The sequence below is a fragment of the Scyliorhinus torazame genome, chromosome 11, assembly GCF_047496885.1.
Source record: "Scyliorhinus torazame isolate Kashiwa2021f chromosome 11, sScyTor2.1, whole genome shotgun sequence".
In the NCBI taxonomy this organism is placed as follows: Eukaryota; Metazoa; Chordata; class Chondrichthyes; order Carcharhiniformes; family Scyliorhinidae; genus Scyliorhinus; species Scyliorhinus torazame.
In genome coordinates, this window is record NC_092717.1 from 151,141,358 (window position 1) to 151,166,664 (window position 25,307).

General features: G+C 48.0%; 1 protein-coding gene across 2 annotated transcripts in view; it reads right to left on the reverse strand.

Moving 5' to 3' along the window:
- The window catches only part of colec12 (collectin sub-family member 12), a 311,308-nt gene that overhangs the window by 118,063 nt on the left and 167,938 nt on the right, over nucleotides 1-25,307 (reverse strand). For both annotated transcript variants that reach the window (XM_072467892.1, XM_072467893.1), the window contains one exon: nucleotides 1,051-1,173. In XM_072467892.1, the coding sequence (XP_072323993.1) occupies nucleotides 1,051-1,173 (123 nt within the window). The remainder of the gene's footprint in view (nucleotides 1-1,050; nucleotides 1,174-25,307) is intronic.

The window sequence follows — 25,307 nt, forward strand, 5'->3', positions numbered from 1 at the left end:
TTGATTGCCGGCGTGGGTCACTGTCTGTGCGGAGTCTGCACTTTCTCCCCGTCTCTGCGTGGGTTTCCTCTGGTATCCTCCCACAAGTCCCGAAAGACATGCTTGTTAGGTGAATTGGACATTCTGAATTTTCCCTCTGTGTACCCGAACAGGCGCCGGAATGTGGCGACAAGGGACTTTTCACAGTAACTTCACTGCAGTGTTAATGTAAGCCTACTTGTGACAATAAAGATTATTATTATTATTACAGTCCTGTGTGTGAATATTGAGAAGGAGGTAAAAGTAGGCTGTGTGTGTTTGGGGGATAATGAGGCCGTTTAGGCTATGGAAGGAAGTTCCCACAGGATATGAGGTCAGTGACAGTCCTGGAAACAATGGCTTGATGTTCGGTGGTGGGTTCATGGTCCATGGGGAGGTAGGGAGTAGTACTCGAGAGTTGCTCAACTTCTGCAAGGAGAAGTATTTACTTTCATTGCATGTTTAAATCTTATAATGGTGTCATGATTTGTAACTCAGCCGGACCTTTGATATCCTCAAATAATAAAAAAAATTGTTACTTGTTCAATGCAGCCATTTTGCCTTTATAAATGAGGACCTCTACTAAGTTTCCACAATTTTTAATTCAGTGAGTGGCCCCACTTTTCCAGTCAGTCCATGAAATTTTAGTTATCGAGGCAGTTATGAATTGCAAAATATTTTTTTTAATGACATTGTGAAATATATGCAAGTTAAACTGCTGATGTTCTGAGTCATTTCCCATAAAACATGAGCTGTCCCTCTCCCACTGCACTCTATTTATATACTTACCACTACTGCTTTCTGGAAACAATGTTTTTTCAAGTGAGTAATGCCAAAATAAATCTCTGACCCTTTAAGATATAATTGTTGTCAGGCGTTAGTTATGTTGAACTGCAACATCAAGGTCCTATGATTTCAGAACCAGTAACCCACTGTCAAAGCAACCCATATATATTGTTTAAAATATTAAATGTGTGCATTCAATTGTAGACTAGTACAAGAGGTGAAAGAATGGTGTAAACGTTCTGCTACCTTTGTATCCCAGGATGGCTACAGTAATGGTCAGCATGGCGCACAGGACATAGAGCAGCAGAATGGCGAACTTCAGTGCCCAGTTGTTCCTACATCGATTACACTGAGGCCCTTCCTGGATTCCTGCAACAAAAATACAAGGTTGAACATTTTTGGCAGATATAATATTAATCTCTATCTTTTATAATACTTTGTATCACATATTTATGCAACAAATATTTTAGTAAATTTAAAACAAATATATAAGGGGAATTTTCTTCAGTACTCTTAAAGTAACTGAATTACCCGATGCCAGGAACAGCAGTGATCAAACATCAGTACAAAAATTGTCATTGTTTGATTCTGCACTGGACACCCTTCCTCTAGTAACATCACTGGGAGTGTGAGGCAAACCCTGTTTTAGGCCCATTTCTATAGATCAACATTTTCTAACTGAGATTATTGAGATGATAATCAAATATGCAAAACGTAGCCAAATTTCCGCCCCCTAGCCCAGGAGAACCAAGGTCAATTCTGCCCTCTGCTGAGATCATCTAGCTCAAGGAAAGTTTGCAGTAGGAGTGCTCACCTGAGTTTGCAGTATTAACCTCGCGTGTCTGACAAGAATGGACACCCAATGGATTAACATTTTGGCAGCGTGCAGCTCACCACGGGCGAGATTCTCCGACCCCCCGCCGGGTCGGAGATTCGCCGGGGGCTGGCGTGAATCCCGCCCCCGCCGGTTGCCGAATTCTCCGGCAACGGATGGGCCCCCCGCGATTCTCCGGCCCGGATGGGCCGAAGTCCCGCTGCTAAAATGCCCGTCCCGCCGGCGTAGATTAAAACGCCTACCTTACCGGCGGGACAAGGCGGCGCGGGCGGGCTCTGGGGTCCTGTGGGGGGGCGCGGGGCGATCTGGCCCCGGGGGGATGCCCCCACGGTGGCCTGGCCCGCGATCGGGGCCCACCGATCCACGAGCGGGCCTGTGCCGTGGGGGCACTCTTTTCCTTCCGCCTTTGCCACGGTCTCCACCATGGCGGAGACGAAAGAGACGCCCTCCACTGCGCATGCACGGGAATGCCGTCAGCGGCCGCTAACGCTCCCGCGCATGCGCCGTTGGGAGATGTCATCTCCGTGCCAGCTGGCGGGGCACCAAAGGCCTTTTCCACCAGCTGGCAGGGCGGAAATTCGTCCGGCGCGGGCCTAGCCCCTTAAGGTTGGGGCTCGGCCCCCCAAGATACGGAGCATTCCACACCTTTGGGGCGGCGCGATGCCCGACTGATTTGCGCCGTTTTGGGCGCCAGTCGGCGGACATCACGCCGATACCGGAGAATTTCGCCCCTGGTCTCTGCCAAACTTGCAACACATACCATTTTAGCAGATGAGCTTTGGCCTGCTAGCAAGACAGGAAATTACAGAAAACTGTGGTACTGTTGTTTAAAAAGGGATCGAAGGAAATGCCAAATAATTATAGGCCAGTTAGCCTTACGTTAGTGGTGGGCAAATCAGTAGAATCAATCCTGAGAGATACAATTAACTGTCACATAAAAAGGCACGGACTAGTCAGGGATAGTCAGTATGGATTTGTTAATAGATTTCATAGAATTTACAGTGCAGAAGGAGGCCATTAGGCACATTGAGTTTGCACCGGCTCTTGGAAAGGGCACCCTACCCAAGGTCCACACCTCCACCCTATCCCCATAACCCAGTAACCCCACCCAACACTAAGGGCAATTTTGGACACTAAGGGCAATTTATCATGGCCAATCCACCTAACCTGCACATCTTTGGACTGTGAGAGGAAACCGGAGCACCCGGAGGAAACCCACGCACACACGGGGAGGATGTGCAGACTCCGCACAGACAGTGACCCAAGCTGGAATCGAACCTGGGACCCTGGAGCTGTGAAGCAATTGTGCTATCCACAATGCTACCGTGCTGCCCCTTAAAGGAAGGCTTTGCCTCACAAATTTGATTGAATTCTTTGAGGAAGTGACAAGAAGGGTTGATGAAGGTAGTGCATTGGGTGTGGTGTACATGGCTTTTAGCAAGACGTTTGACAAAGTCCCACATGGCAGATTGGTCAAGAAAGTGAAAGCCCAAGGGATACAGGGAAATGCGGCAAACTGGATAAAAAGTTGGCTTAGTAACAGGAAACAAAGGGTAATGGTTGATGGATGCACTTGAAAATGGAAAATCGTTTCAAGTGGTGTTCCACAGGGCTCAGTGTTGGGAACTTACTGTTTGTGTTATATATTGACGATTTGGACGTGAACGTGTGGGGCACAAGTGGAAAATCTGCAGATGACACAAAGATTGGCCGAGTGCTGGACAGTGTAGATGATAGCTACAATCTCCAAAGGGTATAGATGGATTGGTGGAGTGGGCAATAAAGTGGTAGGTGGAATTTAACACACAGAAGTGTGAGGCCATGCATTTAGGGAAGTCAAACAGTTATAGGGCGTACACAATAAATGGGGATATAGTAAGTGGGGTAGATGAAATGAGAGATCTTGGCGAACAGGAACACATTCTCGAAAGGCAGCAGTTCAAGTAGACAAGGTTGTAAAGAAAACATATGGAATGCTCTCCTTCATTGGCAGAGGTATAGAATATAAAAGTAAGGAAATAATGTTAGAATTGTATAAAACACTGTTGAGGCCACAACTGGAATATTGTGTGTAGTTTTGGTCACCACATTACAGGAAGGGCGCAATTGCTCTGGAGAGAGTGCAGAGGAGGTTTACAAGAATAAGGGGATTTAAGACGGAGATGAGGAGAAATTCTTCTTAGAGGGTGTTTAGTGTTTTGAATTCTCTTCCTTAGTGAGCACTGGAAACTGGGTCATTGAATACATTCAAGGCTGAGTTAGACAGAGTTTTGATTAACAAGGGAGTCAAGGATTATAGGGGGCAGGCAGGAAACTGGAGTTAAGGCTACAATCTGATCAGTCATGTTCTCATTGAATAGTAGAGCGTACTAAAAGGGGCTGAATGGTCTACTTCTGCTTCTAATCCTTATGTTCTTGAAATATGTAGGCCCAGAATTTAGTTGATGTCATCCACCATATTGTTAAAGGTATAAAAGATGGCATTTCGAGCACATGACTGAAACAGCGTTGGGTACATTATATGAATATAAGGACTTTTACTGCTCCTTCAGGGCATCTTAGAAAATGTAATCTGCTTTGAACACAGTCGATATTTCTCCCTCCCTTTTACTCTTAACTAAAACTGTGACGGTGTCAGGGCGCTGGGGCTGGCTGGCGGTGAGAGGGGCGAGCAGGGTGGCTGCAGTGAGCTGGCCCTGTCTGCTGGCGGGGACATGTAGACCCCAGGGGCAGGGCGCCTCTGGGATCGCATCCCGGTAAAGCGGGAGCTAGTCCGGAACCTCAATCCCGGAATGAAATGGGGTTGGAGTCACTGACATACTCGCTGTTGTGTTTCTAACGGGTGGAATTCACTCCCTGAGTTCTGCCCATTTTAAAATCAGCCTCACATTGCAAAGGGGCAGCTACTCGCTGCTGTCTGTGAGAGACCACCTGCTGCAATGGGAAAACCTCCAGAATCAAACCCGAGCGAAATATCCGAGGGGGGGTGGAGGGGAGGGGAGGAGGGGGGAGGGGGGGGAAGGGATGGAGGGGATGGGGAGGGAGGGGATAGGGAGGGGAGGGAGGGGAGGGAGGGGATGGGGAGGGAGGGGATGGGGAGGGAGGGAATGGAGGGGGTGGGGAGGGGATGGGGAGGGGAGGGAGGGGATGGGGAGGGAGGGAATAGGGAGGGGAGGGAGGGGATGGGGTGGGGAGGGGATGGGGAGGGAGGGGATGGAGGGGGTGGGGAAGGGATGGGGAGGGAGGGGATAGGGAGGGAGGGAGGGGGCGAGGGAGGGGACGGGGGTAGGGAGGGGATAAAAAAAAACTAAAACTGTGACATTTGCAAATTTCCAATCCATCAGCACAATTTTGAATCTAGAGACCTTTGGGAAATTATGTATAATGTATCTTCAATTACGTCACCAATTTATCCGAACATCCCTGGGTGGAAATCATTAGGTCCTGTAGGTTTGTCTATTTTAAGCCTCATTTATTTTCACCATCATTTTATACTCACGTTAATCCACTAAGTTCATCCACTTGACTTAAGGTTTTCTTGTAAGGTTGACATTTTGTCAGTATTTCACTATGAGAATGGATACAAAGTACGCATTCAACAAATCTGCTGTTTACTTATTGCCCATTCTTGCTTGCATCTGTCTTTAAAAGGTCCACGCGTTCCTCTTTACTACTTTCCCTCTCTGCCTCCTAATGCATCCATCAAAACATTTGCCATTGGCTTTGACATATCTTGGATGTTTTGTTTTTATACTTGTTATTCCATTTTTATAATTCATGACTTTCTTTGTATCGCATTGCTTCTTTTAAAGTTTCTCCTAATGGCTACTTTTCCTTGCAGTTATGTAAGCCTTTTGACATTGTCATAACTTAATTATTTTTTAATTTAAAAATAAATAAATTTAGAGTACCCAATTCATTTTTTCCAATTAAGGGGCAATTTAGTGTGGTCAATTCACCTAGCCTGCACAGCTTTGGGTTGTGAGGGCGAAACCCATGCAAACACGGGGAGAATGTGCAAACTCCACACGGACAGTGACCCAGAGCCGGGATCGAACCTGGGACCTCAGCGCCGTGAGGCAGCAGTGCTAACCCACTGCGCCACCGTGCTGCCCTCATAACTTAATTATTGACCATGTTTATTTAACTGCACATTTCAGACCTTTGCCTTTTCAGATATGTACTGGTTTTGTATCGTACCAAATATTTTAAATACTTCTTATTGCTTTTCGGATTGTTTCCGTGAATGGTTCATCCTAGTTTACTGTGATGAATTTATCCCTTCGAAGTTTACCTTAATTAAGTTTAAAGCCTTGGTTTAGGACTCTTCTTGCTCAAACTTAATATCGACTTCAATCTATTATGGTCATTATTTGCAGGATGCTCCCGAATTGTCAGATATTAACTATTTTTTTGTTTTACTCCTCACTAAATCCAGTATGGCCTGTATTCTTCCACTTTGGCAACTAGTGGAATTTAAAATCAGTTCATAAATCTGGAATTATAAAGCTAATCACAGTAATGGTAAGTACAAGTGAACCACGGCATTGGGAACTCGGCGCATTGGAGGCGGAGCTTCGCGGATGCCCCGGAGGATACCGCGGTGGTCGGGGCCGCTAATGATATGCAAACGGTGTTTATTGTACTTGCGTTCCGGACCGCACTGACACCACTGTCAAGGTGACGGAGAATTGTGATTTGGCGTCAAACCGACGCCTGCTGTGATTTTAGCGTTGTAACCTATTCTCTGTCCTATCGCATTTTGCGATTTCAGTGTCAGCTAATGGAGAATCCTGCCCCACATCTTTCTTCTCATAACACTGCTAATTAGTTATTTTCAAATGCATATTCAATTGCCTTTTAAAAGTTCCTATGGAATCTGATTCTGCTATCCTTTCAGGCAATGCATACCAGATCATAACAATTCAATGTGTATAGGTAACTATCATATCGGTGTCTAAAATTCTATAAATAAACCACAGCTTCAATTAGATATCTGCGTTAATTGTAACTCACAGTATTTTATACCTGGGAAAAAAACATCTTTGCTATTTGAAATAAGTTGCCAGAAGAATTTTCTATTTGGCTTGGCTTCAAATTAGATTTCAAGAGCCAAACTAGACCTCTGGTGAAGCTTTCAAATATCTTTGGTTAGCCACCCCTGAAGTGTATTTCTAAGTTTTTTTTATAAGAACATTTGTTTAGGTGTCATCAGACCTATTACACCCAGTATGCTTTGATGTAATTTTTAGCTACATTTCATGATTTGGGAACTTTCAAATAATAAAAATATGAAGTAACAAAAAGTGACATGGATTGGAAATCACTGTCACTGTAAATTCAGAGTACAACCGCGTTTGTGTGCTTCTGATGTTGTAAGGATTTCAGCACCCAACAAAATAGCAATAGAGCCTTTTTATAGAAAGAATATACATTTCACGACATTATTAAGTTTCAAAATTAATCTATATATATTCTGTTATGAAGGGTTCCTCTATGAAGCCAGAAATTGTATTTTATCTCAGAACATATTTCATCGTTTTCTCTGAAAATTGTTTGAACATAGGGTACAGATCCAGCCCAACTGGCTTTTCACCGAATCTGAGCCCAAACATTTAACATTGCTAACATATTCCACAGTTGTGAGGAATCATAACTGATCCCATCTCAATCTTCACCTGGCATGCACGGTATGGGCAGCATGGTAGCATTGTGGATAGCACAATTGCTTCACAGCTCCAGGGTCCCAGGTTCGATTCCCGGCTTGGGTCACTGTCTGTGCGGAGTCTGCACATTCTCCCCGTGTGTGCGTGGGTTTTCTCCGGGTGCTCCGGTTTCCTCCCACAGTCCAACGATGTGCGGGTTAGGTGGATTCGCCATGCTAAATTGCCCATAGTGTCCAAAATTGCCCTTAGTGTTGGGTGGGGTTACTGGGTTATGGGGATAGGGTGGAGGTGTGGACCTTGGGTCGGGTGCTCTTTCCAAGAGCCGGTGCAGACTCGATGGGCTGAATGGCCTCCTTTTTAAAAAAAATATATTTATTAAAGTTTTTTAACACAATTTTTCTCCCTTACAAACAATAACCCCCCCCCCCCCCCGTAACAAAAAGAAAACGAGAAATCGCGCTGAGCAAGATATATACATGGCAAAATGATATATTTACACAGCTTTGTACACTGGCCCTCATCCGTACGTGCCAGTTTCCCCAACCCTTCATGTTATCTCTTGCTCATCCACCCTCCCAGGCAGTCCCCCCCTCTCCCCCCCCCCCTCCCAGGATGTGTGTTCCCCCCCCCCCCCCCCCCTCCAAGTTTGCTGCTGCTGCTGACCGACCTTCCTCTAACGCTCCGCGAGATAGTCTAGGAACGGTTGCCACCGCCTGTAAAACCCCTGCGCAGACCCTCTCAAGGCGAACTTAATCCTCTCCAACTTTATGAACCCAGCCATATCATTTATCCAGGCCTCCTTCCACATTAGCAAGATCCTTCGCCGGGCTACTAGGGACGCAAAGGCCAGAATGCCGGCCTCTTTCGCCTCCTGCACTCCCGGTTCGTCCACTACTCCAAATATTGCTAGCCCCCAGCTTGGCTTGACCCGGACTTTCACCACCTGAGATATTGCTCCCGCCACTCCTCTCCAGAACCCCTCCAATGCCGGGCATGACCAAAACATATGGACATGGTTCGCCGGGCTCCCTGAGCACCTTCCACATCTGTCCTCTACCCCAAAGAACCTACTTAACCTCGCCCCCGTCAAGTGCGCTCTGTGGACCACCTTACATTGTATCAGGCTGAGCCTGGCACACGAGGAGGAGGAATTAACCCTACCTAGGGCATCAGCCCACAGACCTTCCTCGATCTCCTCCCCCAGCTCCACCTCCCATTTACCCTTCAACTCTTCTACCAGCGCTTCCCCCTCTTCTTTCAACTCCTGGTGTATTTCCGACAGCTTGCCCTCCCCGACCCATACACCCGAGATCACCCTATCTTGAACTTCTTGTGCCGGGAGCAACGGGAATTCCCTCACCTGTCGCCTCACAAAAGCCCTCACCTGCATATATCTAAAGGCATTTCCCGGGGGTAACTCGAACTTCTCCTCCAGTGCCCCTAGGCTCGCAAACGTCCCGTCGATGAACAGGTCCCCCATTCTTCCAATCCCCGCCCGATGCCAGCTCTGGAACCCCCCGTCCATCTTCCCCGGGACAAACCGGTGGTTACCCCTGATCGGGGACCACACCGATGCTCCCATTGCATCCCGGTGCCGTCTCCACTGGCCCCAGATCCTTAGCGTTGCGGCCACCACCGGGCTCGTGGTATACTTTGTCGGCGAGAGCGGCAGCGGTGCCGTCACCAACGCCCCCAGGCTCGTTCCTTTACAGGACGCCATCTCCATCCTCTTCCATGCCGCCGCCTCTCCCTCCATAACCCACTTGCGGATCATCGCCACATTTGCTGCCCAGTAGTAGCTCCCCAGGTTTGGCAGCGCCAACCCTCCTCGGTCCCTACTGCATTCCAGGAACCCTCTCCTTACTCTCCCAGATCCCCAGATACTGAAAGCTCCCCTCCGCCCTCCTCAGCGGTAGGTCCCCTATCCCTCTTTCTTGGTCCCCCGCCTGTAATACAAAGAGCTCACTCTTCCCTACATTGAGCTTATAGCCCGAAAACTCCCCAAACTCCCTTCGAGTCTGAATGACCTCCACCATCCCCTCCATTGGATCCGCCACGTACAGCAACAGGTCATCCGCATATAGCGACACCCGATGCTCTTCTCCCCCTCGGACCACCCCCTTTCATTTATTAGACTCCCTCAATGACATGGCCAATGTTTCGATCGCCAATGCGAACAACAGGGGGGACAGGGGGCACCCCTGCCTCGACCCTCGGTACAGTCAAAAGTACTCCGACCTCCGCCGGTTCGTCACTACACTTGCCATCGGGGCTCTGTAAAGGAGCTTAACCCAATTGATAAACCGAACCCAAACCTGCACAGCACCTCCCCGAGGTACTCCCACTCTACTCGGTCAAAGGCCTTCTCCGCGTCCATAGCTGCCACTATCTCCGCCTCTCCCTCCTCCGATGGCATCATTATCACGTTTAAGAGCCGCCGCACATTGGTGTTTAGTTGCCTGCCCTTTACAAATCCCGTCTGGTCCTCGTGGATTACCCCCAGGACACAATCCTCGATCCTCATGGCCAGCACTTTTGCCAGCAACTTTGCATCCACATTGAGGAGCGAGATCGGCCTGTACGATCCACATTGCAGTGGGTCCTTGTCCCGCTTTAGGATCAAAGAAATTGTCGCTTCTGACATTGTCGGGAATGGCCTCCTTCTACACTGTAAATTCTATGCATTGGCAGGCGGCTCCAATGGTGCATGGAAATCCCACACACAAGAGCAGAGGAGTTATTCCCCATGTCCTGGCCTTTATTTGTCCCTCAAGCAACATCACAAAAACAAATCTTCTCATCATTATCACATCACTGTGTGTAAGAACTTGTTATGAGCAAATTGGATGCAATCTTTCCTGCATTACAAGTGACTGCATGTTAAAAGCACTTTATTGGCGTCGCTCCCGCCGACAAGGTACACCACGAGTCCAGTGGTGGCGGCGACTCTGAAACTTTGGGGGCAGTGGAGGTGCCACAGGGGTGAGGTTGAGGCCTCGGTTTGGTCCCCGATCCAAGAAAACCATCGGTTCGTCCCGGGGAGAATGGATGGGGGGTTTCTGAGCTGGCATCGGGCAGGAATTAAAAGAATGGGGGACCTGTTTATAGATGGGACGTTTGCGAGCCTTGGGGCGCTGGAGGAGAAATTTGGGCTGCCCCCCCAGAAACGCCTTCAGGCACAGGACGTTCGTGAGATGGCAGGTGAGGGAATTTCCGCTGCTTCCAGCATGTAAGATTCAAGATAGGGTGCTCTCGGGGGTGTGGGTTGGAGAAGGCAAGGTCTCGGCGGTCTATCAGGAGATGCAGGAAGAGGAGGAGACCTCGGTGGAGGAGCTAAAGGGTAAATGGGAGGAGGAGCTTGGGGAGGAGCTAGATGAGGGTCTGTGGGCAGATGCCCTGGGTAGGGTTAATTCTTCCTCCTTTTGCGCCAGGCTAAGCCTGATACAATTCAAGGTTCTTCACAGAACGCATATGACAGGGGCGGCGTTGAGTAGGTTTTTTGGGGTAGAGGACAGGTGTGTGAGGTGTTCGGGGAGCCAAGCGAACCACGCCCATATGTTCTGGGCGTGTCCGGCGCTGGATAGGATTTGGAGGGGCTTTGCGAGGACTGTGTATAAGGTGGTGAACACCCAGATCAAGCCGAGCTGGGGGTTAGCACTATTTGAGGTATCGGACGAGCCGGGAGTGCAGGAGACGAAAGAGGCCGGTACACTGGCCTTTGTGTCCCTGGTAACCAGGCGGAGGATTCTGCTGCAGTAGAAGGATGCAAAGCCCTGAAGCGTATAAGCCTGGATCAGCGACATGGCAGGGTTCAGAGTTTTGGGTAGGTGTTTGTTATTGTTTCGGGGGGGGTTAGTACATTGGAGGAATTTGCGATATAAGTGTATGATGTTGATCTGTGTGTTTTATGCTTTTTCTTTTTTTCTGTAAGGGGGGGGGGTTTGTTGAAAGTTTGCTAAAATTGAATAAAAATATATATTTTTTTAAAAAGCACTTTATTGGCTGTAAAGTGTGTTGGGATGTTTTGGGCTCATGAAACGCATCACGGCCGGGATTCTCCGATCGTGCGCCGGATCGGAGAATCGCCGGGGGGGCCCGAAAATCACGCCGCGGCGCTCTGACACCAGCCCGCCGATTCTCCGGCAGCCCGCCAATTCTCCCGCGCATGCGCCACGGCCGGCGGAGACCCATCGCCGCCGGTTTGCGTGGCACCAAGCCCTTCCGTTCCAGCTGGGGCGGCGCCAAACACTCCGCCGCCGGCCTAGCCCCTGAAGGTGCGAAGTGGTTCACGCCACTCCTCGCCGCTGAAGTGGCCCGCCCCGCCAGTTCGCGGAGAATCCTGCCCAAGGTGTGACAATGGATCAGAATATTCAAAGATTGCACCCACTGCTACTGCAGTTCTGGCTGTTCCATCTTGGAATTCCAGATTTTTAAATGCCATGGTGGAATTCGAACCCTGGTTCCCAGATTACTATGCCTCTGGATTACCAGTCCAGTGACAATACGACTGCACCATTGCCTCCCCTACATTTCAATATTGAAATGAATCTATTTATAGATGATAAATACTCAAACTGTTTACCACAGAACCTCATATTTTCTCTTCACTGCTCAATAACACTTCATGAATTGCAGCGTCTTCAAGTTTCCAAATAATTTGATTGCAATAAAAATGCCCTATAAGTGATTGAGTGGCAGAGTAACATAGAAAAATGTGCTGTCACTTTTAGTACCTAGGGCTCAAAAGTTTAATTAGATTAAAAAACTTACCATGGGCTACAGAATCACTTGCAAGAAAATACCTCAAGAGCATTTTGACCCTGGAGTCTGGGGATAAGTTGGATTTTTTTTTTAACAGTTTCATATGATCATCATCTGTCAAGGCTTCAGAAATGCTGAATGAGAGTTTCTCATTCATGTTGGCTCGAAACAAAATGATTCTATATTGTTTCTGACAGCAGCACAATAGGCATGGGTTTACCGGTACATTAATATGCAAGGGTATAATATGGAAATGGGGGGATTTTCCATCCGTTCTCGCCTGCAGGATCTTCCGGTCCTGCCGATAGTGAACCCCCACCGCAGATTTCCTGACGATGGGGGCACCTTCTGCCGCCGAAAAACACGTTGCGGGGGGTGCGGAAAATCCCCCACATGCATGTTTTCATGCTGATACTGAATGTGAAAACGTTGAATTCCACAATAGTGGTAGACCACATCAACATAATGAATACAGAATTCACTGTGGTCGCTAGGGAGTCAGTTGTTTAGTGCATGATTTTTTGAGCATACAAATGAAAGGAAAACAGATGTTAAAGTTTAAACAGTTCTGTTTCCCTCATACACGAAACACAACTTGGCCTGTGAAATAATCCATTGTACGATGCAGTTCTTGTGATTTCACTCGACGTTCATTTTGACTATGGACACCCAATTCTAAATGTTGCCAACACATATACAGCTCCTTTAATTACCAGTGCCGCTCTGGCTATTTACAGAAAGTCAAAATGGTTCTTAAGCCAGTTCTTACACACATATATGATTTGGGTATGAAGGGAGTTACCCAACGAAGAGATGCAACTGCTTTACAATAAAGTTAGTATTATACTAAAATAATACTGACTCATGGACTGGAAAGAGTAACAAAAAACTCAACAAGAGACACATAGACAAAATTAGAAACTACAAATATCTCTATGGAGTTAGATTATTTAAGAAAATAGCAAGCATCTGGACAACAGCTGCTATTTCAGATCTAAGAACCATAAACAACATTATTAAAATGTTTTAGCAATTACTACCGCTGTGTTGAAATTTAAATTTGAAATCTCACTAACATGTTTATTTGTTTGGATGTTAATCATTCCCATTTTTCTCTTTGAAACAAAAGGTTTTTTTTTGCCATGTACTGAAGATCCCTAACAGACACATTTACAAAACTTGCCATTATTTCATAAGAGTGGCCATATGTATAGTAGTCTCGTAACATTACCAAAAAGTTTGCCTGTTTCCATTTTCCTGGAAGTCTTGCATATTGGTGTCACAAAAAGAACACTGGAGGAAAGATTTTAGTTATTCACTATTCATAGCAAAATAGTCGGTGTGAGCATGAAAAATGCATTAATAATTTTGCAAAAGCCAACAGTCAAAATCTCCATCCCCACTGACAATGAGAAAACTATCTGGATGAAAACTAAATGTGTTTGTAGCATGGTAAAGGACACATATTAATGCAAGGCATTATTCTCCAACCTTCTGGGGGTAATTTTCTGAGTACGCCCTGGTGGCAAACAGCCTTGCCTACCAGCTTTGATAGCTCAGAGAATAGTTATAATTACCTTACCAAATTGCTTTAAGGTTTTTGGATGTAATCTGAGCCTATCACCAACAAAAATGTATTCTTTGTCTGAGATTTTTGATTCTCTCCCTGTTAAGAATTGGTTTCCTTTTTGGCTAACCCTACATGGGACGGCAAGCATCTTCTCCTGGGCTGAGAGGGAAAGCAATTGATTGTAGGGGACTTTAATTTTCACACAGCCTGGACAAATCAAATTAACAAAGGTAGTCTCAAAGATAAGGGGCGTCATTCTCCGAACCCCCGCCGGGTCGGAGAATGGCCGTTGGCCGCCGTGAATCCCGCCCCCGCCGAAGTTTCCGCTCCCGGAGATTGGGCGGGGGCGGAATTCCGGCCGCGCCGGTTGGCGGGACCCCCCGCTGGATTCTCCGGCCCGGATGGGCCGAAGTCCCGCCCAGGAATTGCCTGTCCCGCCGACGTAAATCAAACCTGGTATTTACCGGCGGGACCAGGCAGCGTGGGCAGGCTCCGGGGTCCTGGGGGGGGGCGCGGGGTGATCTGACCCCGGGGGGTGCCCCCACGGTGGCCTGGCCCGCGATCGGGGTCCACCGATCTGCGGGCGGGCTTGTGCCGTGGGGGCACTCTTTCCCTTCCGCCTCCGCTACGGCCTCCACCATGGCGGAGGCGGAAGAGACTCTCCCCACTGCGCATGCACGGGAAACTGACAGCGGCCGCTGACGCTCCCGCACATGCGCTGGGAAACTGACAGCGGCCGCTGACGCTCCCGCGCATGTGCCGCATTTCCGCGCCAGCTGGCGGGGAAACAAACGCCATTTCCGCCAGCTGGAGGGGCGGAAATCCCTCCGACGTCGGCCTAGCCCCTCAATGTTGGGGCTAGGCCGCCAAAGATGCGGAGCCTTCCGCACCTTTGGGCCGGCGCGATGCCCATCTGATTGGCGCCGGCTTTGGCGCCAGTCGGCGGACATCCCGCCGTTGGGGGAGAATTTCGCCCAAGATTGTGGACAGATTTTGCAACCGTTTCCTGTATCAATGTGTGGTGGAACCAACTAGGGATAAAGTTATCTTAGAGCGAACATTGCACAGGACAGGTCTTGTGACACAGTGGTAGCATTCCAGCCTCTAAGCCAGAACCTCTGGGTTCTTGTCCCACTTCAGCACCTGATGGCCACAGGAAATGTGTTCACAATGTGGCCAAACAAGTTGATTATCAACCTGCAAATCCTTCCAATATGCCTTTTGGCAGGCAGTAAGAGTGACAGAGTTTCCTGATCAACCATACTGCAGAAGACAATGGTAAGCCACTGCTACACTTCACCAAGCATAATCATTGTCTAGTCCGGTAGCCAATATGGTCTGATGGCGTGATACCTGCAGGAGGAAGAGTATTGAGCAATACAGAAAATTTCATATATCCTATCGTAAAAGGTCCTCTGGGGAAAACCAACCATAATACAAGTGAATTCCAAATTATGTTTGAGAGTGATATACCTTAGCCCCCAAACAGTAACCTTAAACTTAAACAAAGCCAATTGCATAAGTGATGGTGGGATTTTCCACTTCAGCAGACTGCTGGGATTTTCCGGCCCCGCCAGATGTCAATAGACCTTTGGCTGGGCCATTGAATATTCTGCCTAGGTTCTGCCATGAAGGGGGCTAGAAAGTCTCGGTCAATGTTCTGGACATTAGGCACGCATCCGCTGCCTGTATTAATTGCACATTTAAGGTCTCAATTAATGTCTGGGTAGGAAGGCCATCCATGAGCCTTCCTGCCTCAGACTTAATAGGGTGGAGGCAGAGAGGCGCAGGGGCCCAACCCCACACCCACCCACCCAGCTAAATGCTCTTTCTTGCTTCCAAATTCACTGCCAATGGGGCAATAAATTCTGCTTTATGACACGAGGCATGGCGGCAAATAAACAATGGGAACCATTTGAGAAAAAAATCCAAAATGTTCGACAAAAACATATCCCATTCAAAAGCCAAGGGCAGAATTTTGCAGAGGCAGCAGCAATCCCACTATCAGGGTTGAAAGCAGGACACAAAGGTGTTTTGGTGAGCAACAGAACCCGCAGTTAAGTGACTGCTGCTGGGGTTCAAGGTCCCCTTGCCTCTCGGAGCTACCGACCCAGTCAGAGAGCCAGCAACTCTGCAGCCTCAAGAGTGCCACCATTAGCATTGTCCTTTGCTAGTGGTTAGCACTACGGCTACGGCGCTGAGGACTCAGGTTCGATTTCCGGCCCTGGGTCACTGTCCGTGTGGAGTTTGCGCATTCACCCCCACAACCCAAAGATGGGCTGGTTAGATGGATTGGTCATTTTAAATTGCCCCTTAATTGGAAAAAAATAATTGGGTATTCTAAATTTATTTTAAAAAAGCATTGTCCTTTGCTGCAGTTGCAACTGCACTGATAACCATCTGCCTTTGAAGACAGTTAAGTGAGATCTGGGGATACCGGGGCCAGATAGGCAGGGTTGGCAAGGCGGGTGGGGGTTGGTGGTACTGAGGGCGCTCTTTGAAGCCTGCAGGTAGGCCGTCAGGGTTTGCCTGGTGATCCCCCCACTCGGTAGTGCACTTTCCTGACCTAGGCAAAATTCCTGTAGAGGCGGGTAGTGACCCCTAAGTAATCCTTCGTTCTTCATTCAAGTCAGGCACCATATCATTGTCAGGGTTTCAACTTCTTAAACTAGACTCTAAACCTTTCTGTTCCGGTTTTAACCCCTGAATTCTTCCATGTCTGCATGGTTTTTAATGTGTAAATCTAGAATTTCCAAAATTCCTTCGATTCGAGATAGACCCAGTGGTTCGGAAAGGAGGGAGATAGGAAACCACAGGCCTGTTCGTCTGACATCTGTGTTGGGGGAGGTGGTGGTATAGTGGTAATAGCACTGGACTAGTAATCCAGATGCACCCCCCCCCCGCCCCCCCCCCCCCCCAGGCTAGTGCTCTGAAACATTACTACAGCAGCTGGTGGAATTTAAATTCAATTAATAAAATCTGGAATTGAAAACTAGTCACAGTAAAAGTCGCCATGATATTATCATTGATTGTTGTAAAAATCCATCTGGTTCAATAATGTCCTTTAAGGAAGCCAATCTGCTACCCTTACCTGGGCTGGCATACACGTGACATGTAGGGGAGGGTGGGGAGGGGGCGGGGGGTGGTGGCCAGTAGCATAAATGGCAGATTGGTTAACAAACTGGAATGAGTATTATTTATAAGGCTTTTTCAAGTTGAAAAACTGTAGCTTGTGGTGGGTCACAATAATCAGTGCTGGGCCCTCAGCTATTTACAATCTATATTAATGAACAGTACAGAGACAGAGACTAAAGTATCCAAATGTCATGATGATACAAAGTTGGGTGGGAATGTAAGAGGCTGCATAGTGATGTAGACAGGTTAAGTGAATGGGCAACACGATGCCATGTGAAGTATAATGTGGAGAAGTGTGTGATGATTCACTTTGGTCATAAGAACAGAGAAGTAGAATATTTAAATGTGTATTTGCAGCTTTGGGTGTTCTCATATAAGGAAGCCAGAAGGTTAGCATGCAGGTTCAGGCTTCCATATCAGTGTAAGGGCAACATCTCCTTCACACACATTTCTGAGAAGGCAATGCCATGATCCCATTGTCACTTCACAATCTCTGAAATAATGTTTGTTGCCCCTGCCATCCACTATAAGGCACCTGCACCTATGGAAAACATGAAGGACTCCAGGTAATTTCAACACTACTTATTTATATCTTTGGCAGGCTTGCAAACAAGCAACAGAACATAAAATAGTTGGTACAGTTGCAGAGAAACAAAATATTACTTTGATGAGATGAACAAAAGTCACCCGTGAAAACCCATCCTGTGCTCACGGTGCCTTAAACTTAAGCTTCGCAGGCAGCGGTATTGGCAGCAGATTGTTGATTCCGCTGTTGTGTTGGTCCTGATGACCTTGGCAGTCATGTGGCTGGCGGGGCTTCAATAGGTTCCACCTGGGAGGAGGCGACCAGAGGCATGGCTACATGGCTTGGCACTCCTCAGTCGTTGCTGCCTGAGAAGATGTCACAGTCACTAACAGAAGGGCAGAGGAGCTGCCCAGAACATTGTGAGAGGGGCACACAGAAGCGACAGGCAGCTCATCTGCCAGCGAGAGGCATGTTTGGATCTCCCTGCTCACCAATAATGGACGGTCGGGCACTTAGCAGGAAGACTAGGTGCCTCATCCATCTCACAAAAGACCATAAGGCATAGGAGCAGAAGTTGGCCACTCGGCCGATCAAGTCTACCCCACCATTCTGTGAGATCATGACTGATCAGAAATGTTAGTTCTCAACACTTTCTTGCCTTATCCCCATAACCCTTGATTCCTTTATTGATCAAAAATCTGTGTATCTCAGCCTTGAACATACCTAATGATCCAGTCTCTGCGGTATAGAATTCCACAGATTCACTATCCTCTGAGAGAAGAAATTCCTCCTTATCTCTGTCTTAATGGATGACTCCTTACTCTGAGATTATGCCCTCTGGTCCTTGACTCTCCCACAAGGGGAAACAACCTCTCAGCATCTACCCTGTCAAGCTCCCTGAAAATCCTACCTGTCTCAATAATGATGCCTCTCATTCTTAGAAACTTCATTGAGTACAGTCCCAACCTACTCAACCTCTCCTCAGAAGAAAATCTCCATTCTCGGGATCAACCTAGTGAACCTTTTTTGGTCTGCCTCCATTGCCAGTATATCTTTCCTTAGATAAGGAGACCAAAACTGTTCACAGTATCCTAGCTGTGGTCTATCTAGTGCCTTCTATAGTTTTAACATGACTTCCCAATTTTTATATTTCATTCCCTTTGAAATATAGGCCAACTTTCCATTTGCCTACCCAATTACTTGTTGAACTTGCATGCTAGCTTTGTGTGATTTATGCAATAAGACCCCCAATCTCTCAAACTGCAGCTTTCTGAAGTCTTTCTCTATTTAACAGTTAATGTGGTCCCACTATTTAAGAAAGGTTGTAGAGATAAGCCAGGGAACTACAGACCAGTGAGTCTACTATTGTAGAAAATTCTGAAGGAGAGAATCTATCTTCACTTGGAGGGGCAAGGTTTGGTCAGGAATAGTCAGCATGGCTTTGTCAGAGGGAGGTCATGCCTAACTAATTTGATTGAATTTTTTGAGGAGGTGGCCAGGTGTGGGGATGAGGATAGTGCAGTTGATGTAGTTTGAATGCATTTCAGCAATGCCCTTGACAATGTCCCACAAGGGAGACTTATAAAGAAGGCAAATGCACATGGGATACAGGGTAATTTGATAAGGTGGATTCAAAATTGACTTGGTTGGGGGAGACAGAGGGTGATGACAGAAGGCTTTAGTGACTGGAAACCAGTTTCCAGTGACATACCACAGGGACCTGTGCTGGATCGCCTATTCTTCGTCATTTATATAAATGACTTAAATGACTATGTGGTTGGTAGGATCAGTAAGTTTGCGGATGACACAAAGATTGGCCAAGTGATTAACGATGAGGTTGAGTGTCTTGGGTTACAGGAAGATATAGATGGGGTGGTCAAATAGGCAGATAAGCCCTCAAAAGTGTGAGGTGATACACTTTGGAAGGAGTAATTTGACAAGGGAGTATTCAATGAACGGCATGGCACTAGGAAGTTCTGAGGAACAATGGGACCTTGGCGTGTTTGTCCATAGGTCTATGAAGGCAGAAGGGCAGCTTAATAGGGTGGTGAAAAAGGCTTATGGGACACTTGCCTTTATCAATCGAGGCATTCTTTACAAAAGCAGGGAGGTCATGTTGGTGTTATATAGAATTTTGGTGAGGCCACAGCTGGAGTACTGTGTGGAGTTCTGGTTGCCACATTATAAGAAGGATGTGGTTGCACTGGAGGGGGTGCAAAGGAGATTCACCAGGATGTTGCCTGTGAACAAGTGCATTCATTAGTCCAGCCTTTACCTACTACACTATTCCACTTTCAGGTGCCCATCAGGCTGGTACCCCTCACCCTTTCATACACACAAGATGAACGGCCAAATATCCCACCTTTGGCATGCACAGGGATATGTGTCCTTTCACACTATGTATTGCTCACCCCTTCACGCTGTGATTTACACCCATCCTCCAAGACATCTATACTCAGTTCCATGCTGGGCTGGTACTCACCCTTGCGGAGTGAAGGAGATCACTGAAACATTTCCAGCATTGGATCCAAGTTCAACACACTACTCACCTGGGCAGCCTTCTTCTTCTACTGGGGTGGCCTCTTGCCATCCTGCAGCATTAATATTTCACATTGGGCACTCACTGCCACCACCTGAGCGTGCAGAGTAATCAGAGAATCATGGGGCAGAGTGTCCAGCAGCACTGCCCTCGTGCCAGCCGTGCCCACCGGGTGCTGAGTCCATCACTTCGGCAAAACTGTGAAACTTCTCCTCCACAACTCCAGGCAGCCTTCAGGGAGCTGCCTTGGCACATTTCAAAGCCCACTCCCTTAACTGACCAAACAGCCTGAAATTGGGTCACTCCTTCACTCATGGGCAGAAACGGACAACAGGGTGGCTTCTGGATCTGTCAATCGCACGCAGACGATAAGCACAAAATTCAGGCCCTCTGTTTTTACAGTTTTGGGGAAACAGAAAGAATCAAGTAACTTTCAAGATTAAATATGCCAAAGAAATCTAAAAAGCTCAACAGCACAGACACCTGTGATGGGAATTCTTGCAGCTGAGTACGTCTTTGACTGCAGCTTCCAGTGGTTCCTCCTGCTAGTTCTTACTCCGTCAGTTCAGCGTTAGATGGAACCTATGCTATTTCATGTTAAAATTGCATTTGGGTGCAAATGACATCATAGAAGGTCAATTTGCTTGTACTGATAGGCAGGCAATTCAGTCACTTCAAAAAGTGTGCCATAATATGGTGACAGGCAGGAATCAATCAGGATTCAATCTATAACAATTAACAGGATACTTTAATTGTGTGACTACCCTCTTTCTTCTGGGTGCGGGTGGGTGTTAAAATTCCCCAATGTCACCCATGTTTCATTTTTAAATGAATTGCAGAAATACTGCAGTAGCTACGAAAAGGTTCAATGCAAGTAAAAATGTGTTTTTTGTCCTGGTTGAAGATTGAGATACCTGCAAATCAATTGAAAAGCTTGGTAATGATTTTTCAAACACACAATCAGATTTTCCACCCTTTTCTGCTTGTTTTGTACCACAGAAACTGAAATAATGGCGGAGAGCTGTTTTGGCAGATTCTTGGCTCCCACTCCTGTATTCCAGTGGAAGTAACATAGAACATAGAACATAGAACAATACAGCGCAGTACAGGCCCTTCGGCCCACGATGTTGCACCGAAACAAAAGCCATCTAACCTACACTATAGAACATAGAACATTAACTAGATGTTCAATGGGTCCGTGGATATTTGGATGGCCATATTTAAATGATAGGAGAGTTATCAGAATACATCATCTGACCGAATACTTCAGCGCCTCTGCGCATTAGCTACTCCATTGTTTACTTGGCCTCCGGTGTTGCTAAGGTTGCAGAAAGAGCTTGAAAGGTTACAGGCATTCCAAGCTGAATAGACTCAATTGCATAGTCAGCCACTACACTCAGCAAGATGTGCAGTTCTTACCAAAAAATGGAAAAGTGTCAGTCCTGGCTAGAAAAACAAAGTGAAACCCGCAAGGTTTCCTATGGAATCTTGACCATCTTAGAAAGAAAAGTAAATGGGCATAGTTAACGCCGCCACTTTGGCAGGGTGGGCCTCTTAGAGTCAGGAACCGGCTTCAAACAGATCGCCCGACCAGCGCTGCAGCCGACCTTGTCACCCAGGCCACATCTTGGAGGTTTTGAGGCTCTCCCCCGCCAACAGCATTGCCGGCAGATTCCGCCACCCCCTCCCCCCAACCCACGACAGTCATTGCTGGCAGATCCCCAACACTCCCCTCCCTCCCCGACAGTCATCACTGCAGAACCACCCCCCCGCCCTCGCCCACCACTAGTCATCGTCGGTGGATTCCACCCCCCTCTCCTCTGCTCTCCTCCTGGCCCACCACACATAGACACATCGCCCCCTTTCACGGGGCTCCCACTAGGGTCCTGTCCTGACATTGCCCCCCTGGCAGTGCCAAGCTGGCAATACCAACTAACTCGGTCATGTCCTTCTACGCCCCGGGGGGCTATTCATACCCCTGTACCCCAAGAGAGATCACCTCGACTGCCTCAGGCTTGGCCAGACTTAGTGTAAGTGATGCCGGCGTGATGTTACACCGGCACTGGGTCAGGATTCGGTGAGAGGGGAAAATGTCTGGAGAGTGTGCTCGCTAATGGCATGGTAATGTATTAAAATGAGCGGGCGAGATTCTCCGACCCCCCACCGGGTCGGAGAATCGCCGGGGGGCTGGTGTGAATCCCGCACCCGCCGGGTGCCGAATCCTCCGGCACCGGAGATTCGGCGGGGGCGGGAATCGTGCTGCGCCGGTTGGAGGACCCCCCCCACCCCCCCCCCCCGGCGATTCTCCGGCCCGGATGGGCCGAAGTCCCGCTGCTAGAATGCCTGTCCCGCTGGCGTGGATTGAACCACCTCTCTTACTGGCGGGACAAGGCGGCGTGGGCGGGCTCTGGGGTCCTGGGGGGGGGGCGCGGGGCGATCTGGCCCCGGGGGGTGCCCCCCCCCACGATCGGGGCCCACCGATCCGCGGGCGGGCCTGTGCTGTGGGGGCACTCTTTTCCTTCCGCCTTCGCCACGGTCTCCACCATGGCGGAGGCGGAAGAGACCCCCTCTACTGCGCATGCGCGGGGATGCCATGAGCGGCCGCTGACGCTCCTGCGCATGCGCCGCCCGGCAATGTCATTTCCGCGCCAGCTGGCGGGGCACCAAAGGCCTTTCCCGCCAGCTGGTGGGGTGGAAATCAGTCCAGCGCGGGCCTAGCCCCTCAAGGTTAGGGCTCGGCCGCTCAAGATGCGGAGGATTCCGCACCTTTGGGGCGGCACGATGCCGGACTAATTTGCGCCATTTGTGGCGCCGGTCGGTGGACATTGCGCCGATTACGGAGAATTTCGCCCGAGGTTCCCAGACCCCCCCGCTGCGTTTCTCACTACTACACTGGAGGTAGGGTAGGTGGAGTTCCAAAACCTGATCACGCTGGAGAGAATCACTTTTTTTGATTCTCTCCGGAATTTGAGCCCGCACTGAGTTTCTCATGGATCGAGAGAGCTCAAAATCGGCCCATAGTTTTGTTATTACAGTCCCTTCTAATTAGCACATTTCAGTCTATGTAAATAATCGTATGAGTGCCAGTTATGTGTAATAACTTCTTGTGTGACACCTTATCAAATGCTTTTTTAAAGTTGAAATATTCTACTTCCATTAGTTCCTCCTTATCTACCTTATTGATCACATCCTCAAAAATTCTAACATTGATCATACACAATTTCCCACCATAAATCAATGTTGGCTTTGCTTAATCATGGTGTGATTTTCTAAGAGTTAGGAACCCCAGGCATCTTTAAGGGATTTGTATTGGTAAACATTAGAAATAAGCTATAGTTTTACGTAGGTTTAATTTAATGTTTCTGTGCCTGGAAGGGTACAACCTTTAGTTCGATCAATGCTGGGGAAAGGTGTTTGTATGTATGGGGGTTGGTTTCAATTCCAACTGTGCTTCTATTGTGCTCAGTGAGGGTAATGACATGAGAGTAACTAAAAGACAGAAACATGGAATATAATAATAGCTTATTGTCACAAATAGGCTTCAATGAAGTTACTGTGAAAAGCCCCTAGTCGCCACATTCCGGTGCCTGTTCGTGGAGGCCGGTACGGGAATTGAACCTGCGCTGCTGGCATTGATCAGCATTACAAGCCAGCTGTTTATCCCACTGTGCTAAACCAGACCCCGTTGCTGTTGCTTAGCAACTCAGGGCCTTTAGTTTTAGCTGGATATATTGCAGTTAAAGATGGTACCCTGGGGAGTAAACATCTCTCAACTCTGCCAGGAGAAGAAAGACTGGACAGGGCAAGGGGGCTGTAAAGAGTCAGACTTCCCAGCAAACTAGTTGCAGTCCAGATAACCAGGGATTTGGGACAGAGAGAATATCTCAGGAAGATTGAAATTATGAGAACAGAGACCAAGGTATTGTTGAGGAGAATTCAAGGGGAAAATAAACAAAGTGTTCTGAGTTAAAGAGACAGTTGCAGTTAGCAGAAATAAAGTGGGAAAGCAGACTTCAGAGGTAAATCATAGGTTTGATGCCACGTTAACAGAGTCTGGGAATCGATAGTTAAAGCAATTATGAGCAGTTTGTGCAACTGTCAAAACATAGAATCCTGAAGAGGACATGGTAAAATCTGAATGCTGGATTCTTTGTCAAAAGTGGAGCGGAAGCTTTGTTCAAAATTCATTAGGAAAATCTGGACTGAATTTTGGAATGCAAACCGCTAATGAAAAGCATTGTTGCGAAAGACGATTTTAAAGTGTGTTTTTTTTTAGGAGTGGAGTTTGGAAGCTCTCATGTGACAATCATCTGGGGGATTTTGAGAAGAAATCCACAGACATTCACTTGAGTTCAGAGTGGAGAGTATGTTTCACCACAATCAGCCCATGTGCTTAAAGGGACTTTGTGTTACTGGGGGCGTGATTCAAAGGCCACGCTGCACAAGAAAAGCAGTTCACTGTGGTGCAGCGAGGCCGTTGAAAGCAGAGAGACCCCGCTCCTGGGATCTACCCGGCTCACAACGCCTCGCGAGATTCAACGCAATCTCGTGATACGTTGCGATGTGAATCCTGCCCACAGTGGACAGGATGACTTTTTAGCAAATCTGCAGATTAGAGCGAGGCAGTAAGCCTCACTCTTATGTGCAGATTCCTGAGGTAGTTGAGGCTTTGGGATTCAACCCCGTTGCCTTAGAGACCTTGGGCGAGCGCTGTGCAGCATTGGTCCCCACAAATGGGGACCGGATGAAATGATACTTGTAGAGGTCTCCCACAGACTTGGAGGCCCCCCATCTGCATGCCCTTTGGGCAAGGTGGTGCCCTGGCACTGATGGTGCCACCTGGGTACCCTGGTAGTGGCATCCTGGCAGTCTCACCTGGTTACCAGCCTGGCACTGCCAAGGTGCTCATGTGACACTGCCTGGGTGCCAGGTTGGCACTGCCAAGCTGGCATTATTTGCGTGTGTGCAATTGAGCAGGGGTTGCCTGATGTGGGTGTTGAGGGGGTGCCGGGGGAGGTGGGCAGAGACCCTCTTGGGGACCCTCTCATATTGCGTTTGGGCTGTGGGGGTGGTCGGGGATTGTTTCGGAAGCCTCAGAGATAGGGACACCATTCTCTCGCTACAATAGGCAGTTCCGACGAGCGGAGCTCCCCACTGTATAAAACAGGGCTATGTGCGCCTAGGCAGTGCGTTCGCGGTTCAGCTCCCTTATTCAACGCGTGACAACTGCGAGTGCTGGGAAACATGCAACGAAAAGTGCTCGTTAGGGGACTTTGTTCCCTTTTGGGAGAATCGTGCCTGAGACTTTATATATGTTTTGTAATCCGTGTTAGCCTTAAAATTCATGTACATTTGTTAAGCTAAGGGGTGTAAAGGACAATCGTATCATACAATAATCTAACTTTTCATGTTGAATAAATGTTTTTGTTCTTGTTGTTAAAATTAATTAATGGTGCTGTGTCTGTTCCTTC